This window comes from Paroedura picta, chromosome 4 (genome assembly GCF_049243985.1).
Source record: "Paroedura picta isolate Pp20150507F chromosome 4, Ppicta_v3.0, whole genome shotgun sequence".
Classification (NCBI taxonomy): Eukaryota; Metazoa; Chordata; class Lepidosauria; order Squamata; family Gekkonidae; genus Paroedura; species Paroedura picta.
Genome location: NC_135372.1, coordinates 42,823,313 through 42,840,830, shown reverse-complemented (window position 1 = coordinate 42,840,830; position 17,518 = coordinate 42,823,313). Strand labels below are relative to the sequence as shown.

The 17,518-nt window shown below is 42.7% G+C and overlaps 1 protein-coding gene across 2 annotated transcripts in view; it reads right to left on the bottom strand.

Annotated features, from left to right (window-relative positions):
- HMCN1 (hemicentin 1) overlaps positions 1 to 17,518 on the bottom strand; it is a 287,686-nt gene that overhangs the window by 24,303 nt on the left and 245,865 nt on the right. For both annotated transcript variants that reach the window (XM_077332660.1, XM_077332659.1), the window contains 13 exons: positions 16,602 to 16,871; positions 14,745 to 14,935; positions 13,405 to 13,618; positions 12,261 to 12,395; positions 11,149 to 11,339; positions 10,469 to 10,550; positions 9,331 to 9,600; positions 7,900 to 8,070; positions 7,423 to 7,593; positions 6,743 to 6,913; positions 4,370 to 4,540; positions 3,033 to 3,203; positions 1,599 to 1,769 (listed from right to left, as the gene is read on the bottom strand). In XM_077332660.1, the coding sequence (XP_077188775.1) occupies positions 1,599 to 1,769; positions 3,033 to 3,203; positions 4,370 to 4,540; positions 6,743 to 6,913; positions 7,423 to 7,593; positions 7,900 to 8,070; positions 9,331 to 9,600; positions 10,469 to 10,550; positions 11,149 to 11,339; positions 12,261 to 12,395; positions 13,405 to 13,618; positions 14,745 to 14,935; positions 16,602 to 16,871 (2,379 nt within the window). The remainder of the gene's footprint in view (positions 1 to 1,598; positions 1,770 to 3,032; positions 3,204 to 4,369; positions 4,541 to 6,742; positions 6,914 to 7,422; positions 7,594 to 7,899; positions 8,071 to 9,330; positions 9,601 to 10,468; positions 10,551 to 11,148; positions 11,340 to 12,260; positions 12,396 to 13,404; positions 13,619 to 14,744; positions 14,936 to 16,601; positions 16,872 to 17,518) is intronic.

Here is a 17,518-nt window from a genome sequence, read left to right as displayed (position 1 = left end):
TTAGGTGACACCATTCCACCCCGAATGTGGACCTTCCCCTCCGTGTATAATGGGCCATAGAAAGGCCAACCTCAAGAACACTGACCCAAACATTCAGAAATGTTCAGAACTGAATTGATGAGATTCCCCTGCTTTAAAGGTGTGAGGCCACTTGGAATGATCTGTCCTTCCCAGGACTACCTCTTTAATCTGTTAGTGGTGTTCCAAGGGCCAAGTCAGTTCTAGATATTGGGGAACCTGCTTGTACCCCACATATGCCCAGCAGTCATGGTGGTACCCTCATCCTCCTCAGTGGCAGCAGTGTATTTTCCCATCCACCACTTCTGCAGCAGAGGCAGTAGTGCTTGCATCAATCTATGATGATAGCAATTATGTCTGCACCTTCCCCATCAGCACTGCCCATCCCAACAGGCAGAAAGAGCTGTTGTTCCTTTCAACATGGCCAGCTGCCCTGTATGCCAGGCAGAGAGGAGGAGTGGAACTTGGCTTGGGATAACAACCTGGCTTGGGACAACAACTGCTATAATAAAACTGATCACTATATGCCTTGCACCTCTGTATCCTGAATTCCTTCTTTGCATGACTCCTCCCATCTTCTGACTGTGATACAAGGACTCAGAGATCTCCATTCTGACTCACACATGATGATGGGACCTTTGACACTGAAAAGCTCATACCCTGAAAGTATTTCTCTTTACTACCTCTTCCTGGTAATTTCTAGGAAAAACCATGTGCAGCATGACCTCCTGTATGCCCTAACTCTGCCAACCAATGATATGTGGTGGCCAAGAGGAGGGACAATGTGATGGCATCATGACGCACATTGTTTTGATTAGGTGTTATAATGGAGGGGTTAATATTTAGAGCCCTTCACAGCTTAGGGTCCACATAACTGAATGACCATCTCTTCCCATATCCACCATGGCCAACTGCATTCTTCTGGTTGCTTTTAGGAGACCTTGTAAGGCTGTTTTATTTGTAAAAGTTTTAATGGGGTTTAAGCTGCAGGCATTTTCTTGGAGGGGAGTCATAAAGGAGGAGAGAATGTTGTAAGCCACTTTGGGTATCCATTAGAAGTATATGAATGAAGTAAATAAATAAATCATGAACAATTAATAAGGTGTTTACTGTACATTTGTATGATTTTAGCCTTGGATTTGTGAGCTGCCTTGAGCCATAAGGGAAAAGGTGGGGAATAATTAATAAACAAAATAAATAATGAAGAAAAAGAGAAGTCTCTTGAAAGAAAATCACATCCTTGTGCAATGGTACTTTTGATTCAAGACACTTCTGCATGACAGAATGTCAGAATACTATGAAGAGACTGGAGAGACGTTCCTGAGCAAAAGTAATTCAGATGACAGTTTTGGTGGGCGGGAGTGAGAATCCTGCAATTTCCATTCATCCTCTGTGACATGATATTTGGAGAGAGAATTTGCAAGTGGAACAAACCAATTAGAAGCATCCTAAGTCAGATCTATCCATTGCTGAATGAACAGTGCATTCCCCCCTTTCTTGAGGGTAAGCTGTTCCTTTGCCTTTGCACTTTCCTCTTTCTTATCTGTTTCTCTGCAGTTGTGAATGTTGAGTCCACCTACCTGGACAAGTTAGGATGTTACACCTGGATATCTGTGAACTGTCTCCAGGGCAAGGACGTCCACTCTCAGACGGGGATGGGTTATTGCACAAACGTGAACGGGTCTGCTCCCCCCTTCCACAAGATGCAGAACATGTGCTCCAAGGTTGCCATGGACCCCAGTTACCATCCACTGTAAACCAGTATAGAGTTGGTTGAGACAAGAATGAACCCTGTCACCATTGCTTCTGACATTCATCCTTAATAACATGAATGAACAACACACGTATAGGTATCATCTAAAAATATAGGTAACTGTGGGCTAAAACTGGAATTCTGTTTAATAACAACAGGTATTAGAGCAAGATGGGATACAGGGATGGTCTAGACCAGGAGTAGTCAAACTGCGGCCCTCCAGATGTCCATGGACTACAATTCCCATGAGCCCCTGCCAGCGAATGCTGGCAGGGGCTCATGGGAATTGTAGTCCATGGACATCAGGAGAGCCGCAGTTTGACTACCCCTGGTCTAGACCCTCAAGTCAGTCACAGAGTCCCATTTCCTGGGTGACAAGCCTAGAGTTGCCATTTAGTACCTACTACTAAGATTCCTGTTGCATGGATCAAGAGTGCTATACACTCCATCTCTGTTTGCATGCTCCTTGAAATAAGCAGCAGAATAGCAAAATGATGTTACTCAGTATTCGAAAAAATATAACACTGGGAGATTCAGAAACTCTGGCTTTGGCTTTCCCAGTCATGTGACACTTATGTCACATGCTTGCAGCTCGTTGGGTTCCAGGTTTGGAAACACTGAAAACCACAAAGCTAGAGATTCGGGTGGAGAGGTCAACTGCACTGATGCCTTGCAAGGAAATTCAAATGAGGGCAATTCAAATGAGGGCAACTTGCAGTACCTTTTAAGAATTTGACTCCTCCTAAAATAACAAGCAAAATGAGTTTGTAAAGCTCAAAGAACATGTGATGACTGCATATGTGTGCCCAGATATGGACCTGCCCTCCAACTGGGGAGTGAGAGTGTGATTCCAGGTGTAGGGATGGTAACCCCACAGTCTCTCCATCACAATAATATTTCCCCTATTTCCAATAGTCAAAGTAAGCCCAGTTAGAAGAAAGCAACATGAGAGGGAGAGCTACAGAAGACATGAAAACTGGAAGGAGAGATCAGCACAATGGCTAACAACCCTCTGAAGCAACCCATTTAGACACAACTGAAACAGTGCCACATTTGAAGACATAGGTCTGAGAGCATGCAGTCTGGGTCTCAAAAGGCTGATGACCCACTGGTAGAGACCTTAACATTTCAGATTATTAAGCCTCATGATGCTTACAAAGCCTGATGATGCTTACACACTCTGAAGTGTCTGTAAATTGCCAAAGGATTATTGCTTCATACGTATGCATGTAGTAGCCCTATAAGTATCAAGGTCACTTACCAGGACACAGCTCTGAATTACATCTCTGGATCTGCGTATCAGCACCTGTGCAGGCTCTCCCTCCATTGAACGGATGAGGATTGTCACAAGTCCGATATCTCCTCATCTGACCACCGTTACATGTTCGGCTGCAAGTTCCCCAATTGCTCCAGGGACCCCAGTTGCCATGAACTTGAAACAAAACATTTTCAATCAATAATATTTACAAGAGACACTGGAAAGTCCAAATAAATATTTTTTTGTCCCTTGTAAAAAAGAACGTGTGTGTTATGGAAACCATACTGCTTTGTACTCCTATTCATCTGTGCTTTACATCAGGGCAGGAAATTTAAGATTTTTTTTTTCATACCAGAGGTAGTTTTACCCCTTTTGTGGCTTTTGTATGTAAACCCCTTTCATAGATGAATGGCGTGACTAGACTTCTCTGCCCTCACTGCAATACAAACAGTGAGCTTTTCTGGGGTCAAACTGAATAATGCTAGTGCAATAAACTATGGAACAATTTTGCTGGTGAAAGTAAGCTTATGGCCTATTATGCACGGCCGCTGAAACGGTGGCATGGAGAACGAAGAGGAGGAAGAAGCGAAGCAAACCGATTATGCACAGGACGGAACACAACGGCGGCAAAACCCAGAGTATCCGATTATGCACGCAGATACTCCAGAGCCGCTTCTGGTTGCACCCTGGTCCCAGGAAGCTCCACTTTCTTCCGCATCTCGCTAATGAGGCTTTTTCAGCGGCATAAGTTGACTCTGCACCCGGTTGCCGCCTGCAGCGTGCATAATTGGTGATTTTAGCCGCCGCCATTCCACCCCAAATGCAGACTTTCCACTCCGTGCATAATGGGCCTTTGAGAGCCACTGCCATAGAAAAGGAATGCTCTGACCCAGGGGTAGTCAAACTGCAGCCCTCCAGATGTCCATGGACTACAATTCCCATGAGCCCCTGCCAGCATTCGCTGGCAGGGGCTCATGGGAATTATAGTCCATGGACATCTGGAGGGCCGCAGTTTGACTACCCCTACTCTAACCAGTCAGGACCTCTCCTCTGAGAACTGTGTGCAGTCCCACTTGTTCCTCTTTCAGTTTAGCCAGCTCATAAAATGCAGCCCTATAAAGAAACTCTCAGGTGTGCATATAATGAAACATATTTGAGTTACATTAATTGATCTAGCAGCTGGAAACAGGTGGCAGACAGCTTTTAAGGACTTAGTGTCCTCATTTCCCCAAGGAAAGCATTTGATTTGGCTGATGTCTGGTACCAGGTAAAGACAAAAAAGTGTCTCTGCTTTGTAAAGCTCCACAGCGCCTCATAGCTCTGAACCTAAAAGTACTTACCAGGGCACAAGTCACTGTTGCAAAAGTCTATCTGTATGTCGTTCCCTTCACATTTGTGTCCACCGTATTGTGGAAGCGGATCTGAGCAGTCTCTCGTTCTCTGTCGAGTGCCACCTCCACAGGATACCGAACAGGCAGTCCAGCTGGACCACGGAGCCCATTTTCCATTCACTGGATAAAGAGTAGATCTTTCACAAACTGTCATGGTTAATACCCACAGCACCTACCTCCCTTCCTACCACTAAAATGTTAGTTTGGTCCGTCACACTGGACTGCAAGCATAATGAGAGCCAGTGGGGTGTAGCTGTTGGAATGTCTGATTCAGCCTAGGGAGATCTGGATTTGAAGCCCCACTCTGACATAGACACTTGTTGGGTGACCTTGGAGTAGTCAGATACTCTGAGGCTAACCTACAGAATTCTGAGTATGGGAATAAAAGAGAGGAGAAGAGAACCTTGTGGGCTGCCCTGATAGCTACGTAAGGTCAGAATCTAAGAGATGAGTTCTACATGAATGTATGCTACTTGATTTCTCCATCGCTTCATTTACTGGATTAACATTTATTTACATTAGTCACGCTTCTGTACAATTCCCCATACACAATTAACATAAAATATTTTTAAAGATTCTATTAATTGTATTCGACTAATAAAAATGAGAAAGTATTGCAATTTTAAAAGCTGGTGCTGTCAGCAAAGTTACCGAGAACTTTCTGCTGGCTGTTGAATGCATAAAGTGATTCTACTGAAACTTATTGTATTTGAAGTTTCATTGGATGACATGAAAACTCCAGCCATGCCTTTGGTTGATGATGGGTCATTTACACAAACAGTCAATGCAAAGAATAGGCGAACCAGCTGAACATGTCTCAAGCAATTCTACAATAATTCTACAATAATGTACATGCACAGATAATTTACATATACAAACAGTGAAATGATACTCTCAGGAACAGCTCACAAAGATATTAAAAGAATCACTTCTAGGTGAAGACCACCCAGGTTACAGACAGATCTATAGGGCCAATATATGCAGTCAGAAGAATCACAAGTTAGAGCTTTTCTGAACTACACCATTTTTGAATGCTACTCTATGGAAAATACAACTAGGGATGGGCATGAACTGGGAAAATGTGGTCCAGTTTATGGTTCATGACTGAATAACAAATCAAACTCTCAAATCCTGCTGGCCCTGCAAACCTTGTTGAAGGAATTGCAGCTTGCTCCTCACTGCTCAGCCTTTTCAGACAGGGAGGTGCTCTCTGCTGTTCAGCTATTTCAGGCTTTCTTGCGCAGTCCCTTTAAACACCATGCAGCTGGGTTTTTTTTTTAATGTCTTCAGCAGTCCCTTTAAAGTTTAAAGTGACTGAACAAGACAACCCAAAACAACTGAACAGTGGGGAGTGACAAGACAGCCTGAAACACCTCAGTGTTGGTAAGTGCTTCGCTGACCCTCAGCTGATTTTGCAGCTTTTGTTGGGGGGTGGGGGAAGCACAGATTTAAAGGCAATCACTATGCTATCTGCTCCATACACAAACCATCACAAACTGGTTTAAAAGTTTGTAGAGGTTCATGATAGTAAAGTAAACTCCTGTTTGCAAACCACAAACAGGGAAAAATTCTTGATGAATTTTGCTACATCATTTGGCTTATTCCCATCCCTACATTCAGCTCCCTGCATATAGAAAAGCAGAACCAGAGGGAATGCTAGACTGAACCCTTTCCCCCAGTTTGCTAATTTTATATAGGCAGCTGAGGGGGAATTCAAATATGTGAATACCCTATCACCTGATTAAGTGGCATGGTTCAGGAAAAGCATAACTGCTTGATTCTTTCAAATTTGAGCAAATGGGGAGGAAATTTTTCATTTAATTTGACCCTTGTGTCTTTGATCACAGTCGATGATGCTGTGCTGTGGTTAACTTGGGTTTCCTGAAATACTATCAGCACAGACTTTATACATAAAAGGAGGGAAGTTTCAAAAACTTGATTGTTTCAGGTAGTATACTTCATGATTTATGGGAAACCTGTTTCACTCTAAACAAAAGTAAACCATTTTTCCTTTCTTTTGAATCTGAAGTATGATGTTGATGTGCTACAGCATACAGATATAACAGCTTGATCACTGGGCCTTTGCAGCCCATCTATAAACACAGCTATCTGTGCACAGGTGGCTTGCCAATGGGATGTTAGCATTGATGGTAGGAAACACACACAGAAAAGGTGAGGAGAGGATATCTCCTTCACAACCTTCTCTGCGTTGAAGAGGGGACGGTGGTCCTTATATTGCACAATCCATCAAAATGAACTGAAGACTCTTTCTTGAAAAGCCAGAGCGCTAGAAATAAATATTGCATGAAATGTGCAACTTACCAGGACAGTCTTGCTCACTGCAAACCTGCATCTGTGCATCAGGTCCATTGCAGGAAGAGCCATCAAATGATGGAGGTGGGTTATTGCATAGTCTTAGTCTGGTTTGAGTACCTTTGCCACACGTCTCACTGCAAGGTCCCCAAGGAAGCCAAGAACTCCAAACACCATTAACTAGGAGCAAGACAAATGTTTAAAATCTAAACAGAAATATGTTTTCTTTCTTAGAAACAATGGGTTGGATCCCAAGGAGTTGCATTGCCAAGAGAATGGCATTCACACCAGCAGTATTGCACTTCCTTTAGTAGGAATGATTTTTGCCAGTTTCCTTGCTGATGCGTGTCCACGCTTATTTACTTAAAATATTGATCTGCCACCCCTTCAGTGACTTGCTCAAGGTGGCTCACAATGAACAAGATAAAAGCACAAAGCAAAATAAAGCATGCTTCTGGGGGGGAGGGGTCTGCTAACTCTAGGAGCAGAGTTTTAGGGTGTTTTCATGGATTGAAAAAGGAGGGAAAGTCCTCTTCTGTGAACCTGGCTCCATTCATGGCAATTTGGATCCAACCCAGGGTATTGATTGATTTTTTAAAAATAATAATTAGAAAACAATCTAAAGAGAAGAAGGGAATCCATATGAAGTCTGGTTCATGCTCATTGCTAAGGTCTTTCTATTGTCTCACCTGGGCAAGGTCTAATGTTGCACATGATTGACTCCACAGCATTGCCATCACAAGACCTTCCACCATGTTGGGCTGGAGGGTTGCTGCATGTTCTGGTCCTTGTCTTGTTACCTTGACCACAGGTTTTAGAACACTCTTCCCAGGAACCCCACCCTGACCAGTTGCCTTCCACTAAACAAAACAGAGAAAGACATATATTATTAACAAAGGCTACAAAATGTATTTCAATAGGAATGTATGGACAGCCTCCCCTTCCTCAGGGCTGAGATTATTGAAACAAATTATTCCCTTTAATTTTGACCCATATGAACACAACTGAGGTCTGGGTTCGTGAGACACAACAGAGCTACATAGTGCTACACTGAGAAAACAATCCTAGGGATGTCTATTCAAAATCCCACTCCTCTCTATTCACTGGGGCCATCACTCTGGAAAGTGTTTTTAGGTTTGCATTGAAAGGTAATTAATAAAATTTACCTGGACAGGGTTTGTTCTGACAATTGCGCCTCTCAGAATCATTCTCCTTACAGTTTTGCCCACCGTTTGCAGGGAGAGGGTTGTTACACATGCGAATCCTCTTCTGTATACCTTGACCACATGTTACACTACATGGCTGCCATTCCAGCCATTCAGAATAGCCACCATGCACTGCAGGAGAACAAATGCATTTATCTTAGTCAGTATTCATCCCACAGTCTGGCATATGCATTTTATTTCTCTCCCCCTCTTTATAAAGTGAATTGATTAATTGAAAAAAGTGCTGATTGTCTCAACCATTGTTTATTTCAGCACAACCCACCACTGAATTGCAACATTATGCGCTGCATGCTGGAGACAAGCCCTTAGATCTGCATGCCCCACATTCTGTGATGCGTTGATCACTGGGTCAGGCCACAGGAAGCTCCTTGAGCTGACAGCCAATGCTGAGCCCAATTGTCCAGGATCATCTTTGCTTCCTCCCCCCCTCACGTATCGCACAGGTGCAAATGGCCCCTGAGGCCATGGCTGGGAGCCTGTCTCATCTCAAACATTGTGCATTTCAGCACAATCCAACATCTAATGGAAAACAGCCACAACAGTGCTGGATTTATTAAATTAATGGTTTGAAGTTGTTTGATGTCATCTTTGAACCCAAGCATCCATGACCTGGGCTACCTCCTGGACTGCAATAACATGTACAATGTTCAGTGCCTCTTAGGGGAATACTGGAATACAAATGATTGCTGAAGAACTGTGGGTTCTATACCCAAAAAAGCAGAAAACCACCAACCTATTCAGGTTTCCCAACACAGGCTTCCCAAAACTTAAAAGAGTGACTGCAGACAGAGTTGGATGGTGGGTCTTAGTTTATAAAGTCTCCATAAGTTGGAAATGACTTGACAGAACCTAACAAAGTCAATTCAGGCTTCCAAGGGTAATATTTCTCAGAATTCTGATAGATGAGGTACACTTGTTCTTGAATTAAAGTTAGAGGCACACTTCATTCTTACCCTTGAGAATATTTTCTTTTAGAATACGCAGAGTAAGAACTATATACTCTGCATCTGTGCACTGGGATCTCTGCCCTGGGAGAGTGACCCAGTGCTATTTAATGCATGACCCAGTGCTGTTTAATGACCCAGTGCTGTTTAATGCAGAGATGTGATGCTGTCATCTGCGTCCAGTGGACACTGACTGGAAGATGACCAGTGCAGAGCTATAAACCATGCAGAGAAGATGGGAACCTTAATTTTTGAATTAATTGCTTGCAGCATCTTGCAAACTTCTGTTCCAGAGCACAAGAGATGTAAATAGGAAATGTAGTCCTCTTTAACGACCCCACTTTGTTTGATAGCAACCGAGATTTGAAGTTTCCCAAGAACTCCTTGTTGGGCACAAAGAAAAAGGAGTGTAACTCTGAGCACCAACCTTGAACAATGACAGGCACTTTGACAAGGACAGAGCCCATGAGGTTCCTAGCCACACATTCATATTCAGAAGTATCCTCTTTCTGTGCAACTGCAATACGTAAGGAGCCATTCGTCAAAATGGCCATTCGGTCCTGACTGAGGAGAGGCCAACCTTGGCGAGACCATTCAATGGTGGGAGAAGGTTCTCCTGTCGCTTGGCAGTTCAGCACTACTGTAGTTCCAGCATCAACAATGGTCTCTACTGGTTCAATAGTAATAACAGGCGCACCTAAGAAAAACAGAAAGTTCCCGGCTTGCTGAATATGGCAATAAATCATTAAGTGCAAAGGATCTCTTCATTTTTTTCATGTACTCCTCCTGTGGTATTCTCAGTGATACATGAGCACGGAGCAATAGCTAAAAATAGAGCTGAAATGTGTCTGAATTTTGATAAACCTCTATGACTTTATATTCCCAGTAGAAAAAAAGTCAAATTTGTGTTGATATAAAAAAGGCAGCAATGGGGAGCAGGGAAGAAGAAGAAGAAGAAGAAGAAGAAGAAGAAGAAGAAGAAGAAGAAGAAGAAGAAGAAGAAGAAGAAGAAGAAGAAGAAGAAGAAGAAGAAGAAGAAGAAGAAGAAGAAGAAACAGCAACAGCAGCTTTTTATGCCCCACTTTTCACTACCTGAAGGAGTCCTAAAGTGGCTTACAAATACCTTTCCTTTCCTGTCCCCACAACAAACACCCTGTGAGGCTGGTGGAGCAGAGAGAATTCTAAGAGAGCTGCTCTGTGACAACACCTCCAACAGAACTGAAACTCCCCCTGCATGTGGGGGAATGGAGAGTCAAACCCAGTTCTCCAGATTAAAGTCCACCACTCTTTAACCACTATACCATACTGGCTCTCAATCAAGAAATCAAGGAGGAGGGGGAAAGTGGCAGGGAAGGAAAGTGTAGAGCAGTTACATTTACATTTCCAGTATTTGGAAAATATGAGGTTGACAATCTTTGCTGGCATTACATGTAGTCCCAGCCTGTATTATGAAGCCCACTAAGGGGCCATTGGCAAGTCATTTCTTCCACATTTGACATGCAGTAAATATGTCCAGCTGTAAAAATTACAGCGCCCAAAATTAAGAACATAATTGTATGGCTCACTTTGCAATGTCAGGGTCATAGTGTGTTCCACCACGCCGGCATCATTTGAAGCCACACATGTATATTCTCCGGCATCTTCATTCTAAAGAGAAAAAAAACAAGCATATTACAAGATGAGTGATCAGCCTAGATTAGCTCCCCGGGTAACCTGCAATACATCCACCTGCAGCTGAGAAACAAGCACTGTGCATCAGGAAATAAGAATGGCTTTGCATAATATTAACAGCTGCAGAAATGTTCACTGCATGGTGCCATAGAGATGATGGAAAGTGCAGTCAAGTTGCAGCAGATTTATGGCAACTCCATGTACTAATCCCATATACTAATATTTTTACAAGCTAACTTTTTAATGCATTTATTGGAAGTAGCTTAAATGGGCTGGATCCTTTCTGTTGTCTATATGTGGCACCATATCACTGCCCTGATAGGAATCCCACCATTAAATCTGTTGTTAGGAGGTGTGATGGATTAATAAAGTGGATGTCATGCCAATTGGAAAAAAACAAAACATAACCATAGTCTCTTTTGTTATGAATATAGGGCTATTCCATTTAGGCAGTTTCCCTGAGCAAGCTGGATGAAGGGTGGGATGTGAATGTCATAGATAAAGCCAGGAAAATTAATTCATTCAGTTACAATACACATATGTTACATCTGTATGACTGTGAGTAATGGCTTACTACTGTGCCGTAGATTGCAAGAGATCCATTAGCGAGTTGTCTGATTCGATTATTTATTTGAATGGCAACTCCTTTTTTGCTCCACTGAATGGTTGGAAGTGGGTCTCCTCTAACTTCACAGTTGAGAACAGCGTTGCCACCCAGGGGCTCAATCCGACTGGAATGATAATCTCCCATGAAGACAGGAGGCTCTGAAGGGGGGGAAATGATTCAATAACTGGACTGAAATGAAGAGGAATTCATATAAAAAATGGAGCCATCTAGAAAAAAAACTTGAATTGAAAACAGTAAAAGGCAATGGCAAATCTAGACCTTTGAATTTGAAACTCGGGTTTTATCAGAAACGGAAATTATGGCATGAATTTTCAACTTCCATGTTAAGACTCACCCTTAAAACAAAACCCTGTTCTAGGGCCCATTCTCCACACGTTGGACCATGCACTTTTTGATGTGTTTTTGCAGCTAGACTTTCCTGTGTGAAACAGGAAAATCTACTTCTAAGGCGCATTGAAAGCGCATTATCCAACATGTTCAGAATGGGCTGGGTTCAGACATCTCCCAATGGAAGGTGCTTCACATACAGATTTCATTATGTTCCCTTGCCCTTAGAAGTCCTTTAAGAACATGGGCAACCTGCCATACAGTTTTTGGGTGCAGTGAGGAGGCCAGGGTGAAACTGCCCATCCTCCTTCATATATCAGTGAAGCTGTGGTTGTGAAAAGAGGAGGAGGCAACAAGTTCACCTTCTCATGGCAGCCCCCAACTCACAAGACTGTCTGAGAAACCCAGGAATAATTTTTCGTGGAGCCACTGAAAGGAAGGGGTTATGGTACAAACCCATGCTCCTCCTGCTGATAAGATGCACTCCTAGGTTTTATGTGTTTCTGAGCATTTCAACTACTTGGAATGTAAGAAATTCGCAGTATTTAAAATGTATGTGTATTTAGTACTGATTGGTCCAAGAAGTTCTGAATCCTACTGTCGATAGGGACCCACTACACTCTGTTTTTGCAGAAGAAAATTTGTTTCCTATATTCTCCCTTTTTCTTGTCTGATACAATGCCAAATGGAAAGTCAAGTAAATGATTCCCAAACTTATCGGTAATACATACCTTTAACATACACAAATCCGAGAGCCTTGACAGAACCAACTGCATTTTCAGCTGTACACACATAAGTACCGGAGTCTTCTTTAGATACTCTTTTGATAACAAGTTCACTGAGTCCATTCACATCATCATATTGTGCTGGCAGGACACGAGGAGAAGAAAAGGGAAAACAAAATTATACGCTAATTTTGGTCAGAAATATATAGGTCTGGATGGACAGTATCCTGCTATGCTACTCTGGGCTGAAGGTCTTTAGTAGAACTCACTGTCAAACACACCTTCTCTCTGCCATACTATACTCTCTGTTCTTCTTAATGTATATTTTGTCTAGGAGTATTTTTGCTAGTTGTTTTTCAGTTGCTGATCTCCTTTCTGGAGATCTTGACCCCATTGTGGCTGCAAGAGTTAACAAGATATTCAGTGCTTTAAAAGTTTAGCTATATTAACTTTCTGGTAGTTATTCCAAACTGTTTTAAAGGGTTTTGTTACTTAGGTTGATTTTCATGTAATCCCAGACTTAAAAAAAACCCCTCCAACCCATTTTGTATCACCACTCACTGTCCATTGAGAATTTGCTGTTACTTCTTGCCAAAAGACAGAGAGTAGTGTTCTAGATATCTGGGTGTTTGCTCCCCCCCCCCACCTTCATCAACAAGTCTACCCCTACAGAATCTACCCACTCTGGCTTTAGAGATTCAGCAGGAATTGAGATGGGACTTTACAATCAAAGATGTACAAAGAAACTGGTCCACTGATCACATACTAAAAAGCTGCATATATGCTTGACTGTATACACATGAGGTCAAGTTCAAGCATCATGTAAAACAATTATTTAAGGAAACTAACAAAGTCACTTTTCCGTTCTGTCTACTAAAGAACAGTGCTTTGTAACTCAAAAGCTTGCAGCTTCCTTCACCAAACAGAAGCTGATCTAATGACAGGCAACCACCTTACCCAGTTCAAGTCAGGAATGTAAGCCCCTCTATCAAGTAAAGAATATAGTTCCTAAAAGGCACATAACATTTCTATGGCAAAAATGCAGGTATTCCAAGAGTAACAGCAAATATCATAACATACTGTCAGAAATGTTAAAAATCACATAATAACCTTCCTTTGCTAAAAATTTAGTTTCCAAGGATTCACTTACCTGGGATAATATTATTGTTAAAGGTCCATGTTATTTTAGGTAGAGGGATTCCAGTTGCTTTACAAGTTAAGCGAAGCCATTCTCCTGTCTTTAAAGCTACGTCTCCAGGTAGTTCGATAAAGGTTGGGAGCACGTGGACTGTCAAATGGACAGTGCGGCTATCTTCACCAGCAATGCTGCTGGCAATGCAGGTGTAATTGCCAGAATCTTCAGGCTGTACATGGGGGGGGGGGTGGATTTTACAATTAAGATATGAAATAGTGCCATCTATAAAATGGTCTTCTGTTGTCAATGGACTTTCAAAGGCATATGGCAAATTTAGACTTGAATTAGTCAAATCATTAGATCAAGATAGGCATGGTTTAACTCACCCGTGTCAGCAGGGCAAATTATTTAACAGGATTTTGGCAAACAGAAAACTCTAGAAATCCTAGACATCTTCCTACATGGCAGAGCTTTAGGAGTTAATTAGCTGGTACCTTCTAAAGCAGATACACTAGATCAGGGGTAGTCAACCTGTGGTCCTCCAGATGTCCATGGGCTACAATTCCCATGAGCCCCTGCCAGCATTTGCACATTTGCTGGCAGGGTCTCATGGGGATTGTAGTCCATGGACATCTGGAGGACCACAGGTTGACCACCCCTGCACTAGATGTTAAAGGGCTTTAGCATCTTTGTTCTGAACACATTCTTGCATGCTGCATCATATTAACTTCCTGCTAGATGATCACCCACAGCATCATGCCAAGGGACTTGTATGAATATATAGCTGTAAAGGAGTCCCAGACTCAAAAGCAACATGTTGGCAGGATCAGTACTAAACTGGAACATCCTTGGAGATGTTGACTTTGTGCATCCGATTCTCATACACTCAAGTTTATAGTCTGCTTCTCAATTTTGAGAATTTTGGAGCCGTTTGGGGAAACTAAGTATGCAGAATCTCTGTGGTGAGATTCTAGCTCCATAGGATCTGCACATAGCCGACCCCCTGATTAGCTGGATGACCTGAAAGAAGCCTATAGGAGCATGTGGATTTTCACCCCAAGCAGATGGTTACAAAGCTAAGGGCTAGAGCACTTCTTAGTTCCAGCATCACTGAGCTCCAGGTTTCTTATGGTCTCTGGGCAAGCCAAAAGACATTCCAGATGACTACTAAACAATTCACTCGTTTGTGCAGGTTGAAGGGGACTATATTCCTCCCCACAAGGCAAGGCGATGCACATTTTCCAAAAGGATTATTTTTAAGCCATTTTTTGAAACTCACTTTCACCCCCAGGAGAAAAATAGGTCAGTCGTTCCCCCCCTCCATCCTGGGTCTCATTTATGGAATGGATGCTTACCACAGCATTGTCCACAATGAGATTTCCATATTGTCCAGCTGTGTATTTTCCCACTGTGCTCTTTAAAAGAAATCCGTCTTTCTTCCAGTTTATGGATGGTGTTGGGATTCCATCAGCAGAGCATGGTAAAACAACTTGTGAATTTTCAGCCACTGCATACTGGTCCTCTGTAGTCCGTATCTTTGGTGGAACTGCATGAATATATATATATTAAAAACTAGCTGTGATCCATAACCTATCAAACTTTTACTAAGTGACACTCTTGAGCAAGACGTGTCACACTCACATCCCAGTGTTAAACACAATTTATCTTGACCAATTTAATGAGGAAAGGCATTTCAGTGATTTTATTTATTTCATTTTTATACCACCCGCCCAGCAAACTGGTTCAGGGCGGTGCACAATACTGCGCAAGGCAGGTAACTGCATTTATAAAACATCATAAGAAATAAGTTAAAAACATTATTAATTTAAATGCTCCCAACTAATATTTCCAGACCGGTGTGTGTGTGTGTTTGATATCAGACAGGGTTTTTTGGCTGATCAACATGACCAGGCAGTGATTGCACTATGGTTAGAATTTGATCCATTTTCTTGTGTGTTTGTTGTTATTTTGGTGGAAATTCATCATCATCATGAACTGACAATAAATGCAAAAAAGGAAAGTATAGACCTATCAGAGCATGTAAACCTTGAACAAAGTATTTGATGAGGAAAACCTTTTTTCACAATTGGCTCAGAAATCAACTTGAACCAAGAGAGTGGTCTTAAGGGCATCCCATTAATTAATCCAAGGGTGTCCCATTAATTAATGTTTTGAGACTGGACCCTCATGCAAAATCTCCTCCTCCTAGAATCATAGAGTTGGAAGGGACCTCCTGGGTCATCTAGTCCAACCCCCTGCACTATGCAGGACACCCACAACCCTACTGCTGACAATGTAACCTGACATCCCACCGAATCTTCACAGAATCAGCCTATCTGTGAGATGGCTATCAAGCCTCTGTTTAAAAATTTCCAAAGGTAGGGAGCCCACCACCTCCCGAGGAAGTCTGTTCCACTGAGAAATCGCTCTGTCAGGAACTTCTTCCTGATGTTTAGACAGAATTTCTTTTGAATTAATTTCATCCCATTGGATCTGGTCTGTTCCTCTCGGGCAAGAAAGAACAACTCTGCTGCATCCTCTATATGGCACCCTTTTAAACACTTGAAGATGGCTATCAGGTCCCCTTTCAGTTGTCTCCTCTTCAGGCTAGAATCATAGAATCATAGAGTTGGAAGGGGCCACACAGGCCATCTAGTCCAACCCCCTGCTCAACGCAAGATCAGCCTAAAGCAAAACAGACCAAGCTCCCCCAGCCTTTCTTCATGTGTTTTGGTCTCCAAACCTCACATCTTTCTTGCCCTCCCCTTACACGTTCCAGTTTGTCTACATCCCTCTTCAACTGGGGTGCCCAAAACTGAACACAGAACTCCAAGTGAGGCCAAATCAGAGCAGAGTAACTCTGTGTTTTTCATAGATTCTACTAGCAAGATTAAGTAGCAAGACAGGACCTAAATACAGTATTTGCTGGTGTATAAGACTACTTTTTCCTCCAAGTGGGGGGGTCATCCTATACGCCAGGTGCACTTCAGTTGGGATAGACATAGCTGCCCACAGTGACCCATAGTACTGTATTTTGAGTGGAAATGTTGGGGGCGTCGTCTTATACGCCCAGTCGTCTTATACGCCAGCAAATACAGTATATAAAATGTTTAACAATAGTTTACAGTCTATGGATTTAATAAGGCTGCAGTGCCTGGTGTTCACAGGCAACCTTCTGGGTCCCTGGGTGGTCCAGACCTAACCTTACTTACCATGTACGATAAGTTCCACATTAGAACTGCCCGATCCAGCCACATTTGTAGCTGTACACGTGTAACGCCCTGCATCAGTAGTCCGAGCAAAGGCAATCTGCAAAGCTCCTGTGCTGAGAATTCGCTGCTGCAGGGACTCTACGACTTGCTGCCCATCTTTGTGCCATACAATCTCAGGAGCCGGATTGCCCTCTGCCTCGCACAATAGAGTTGCTGGCTTGTCCAAAACAACCACATATTCCTCTGGGTGAGGTCTAATAGCTGGAGGAACTGCAGGCGGATCAAAACAAAGGCATCAATTGCTCATACCAGGAGCATCACCTCCCATCATGCATTCTTATTGATAAAAGAGAGGAATCCTATTTCTTTAAAAACAATCAACTTCTAGATCCTTTTCTCTTTTCCTTTCAGCATTAAATCTGGAAACTGGCCTTCTGTGTAATACACAGAAGGCTAGTGTATGTGCAGGGAAACAACAAACATTATTCTCAAACAGAGACCGTACCATGTTCATGACTGTTTTACTGTTGTGTTTGGTAGAGAGTACACATCATATATGTTTGAGACTGCTGGGATTGTACTGAGATATTCAGAACTTCTTTATGGAAATAAACAGAGATGTGGATGCCTCCCTGATCTACTAGGAAAAGCTGGTCATCATTCCTAGTTAGTTTGTACAGAAGCCCTCTTCCCATGAATTCTACTCACTTTAGCCCTGTATGTGCAGGATGCATAGGAGAATGCCAATATGCAAAGATGAGGAGGAGGAGCTGGAGTTAACAGACTAGCCCTGCCCTGTTGTGTCTAAGTGTGCTGACCCTGCTCCCGGCTACGTGGTTTGTCCAAACATGCGCATAGTGCCTATGGATGTACAAACTATGCGCATATAGGCTGTAACTCACCAAAAAAGGGAAGTT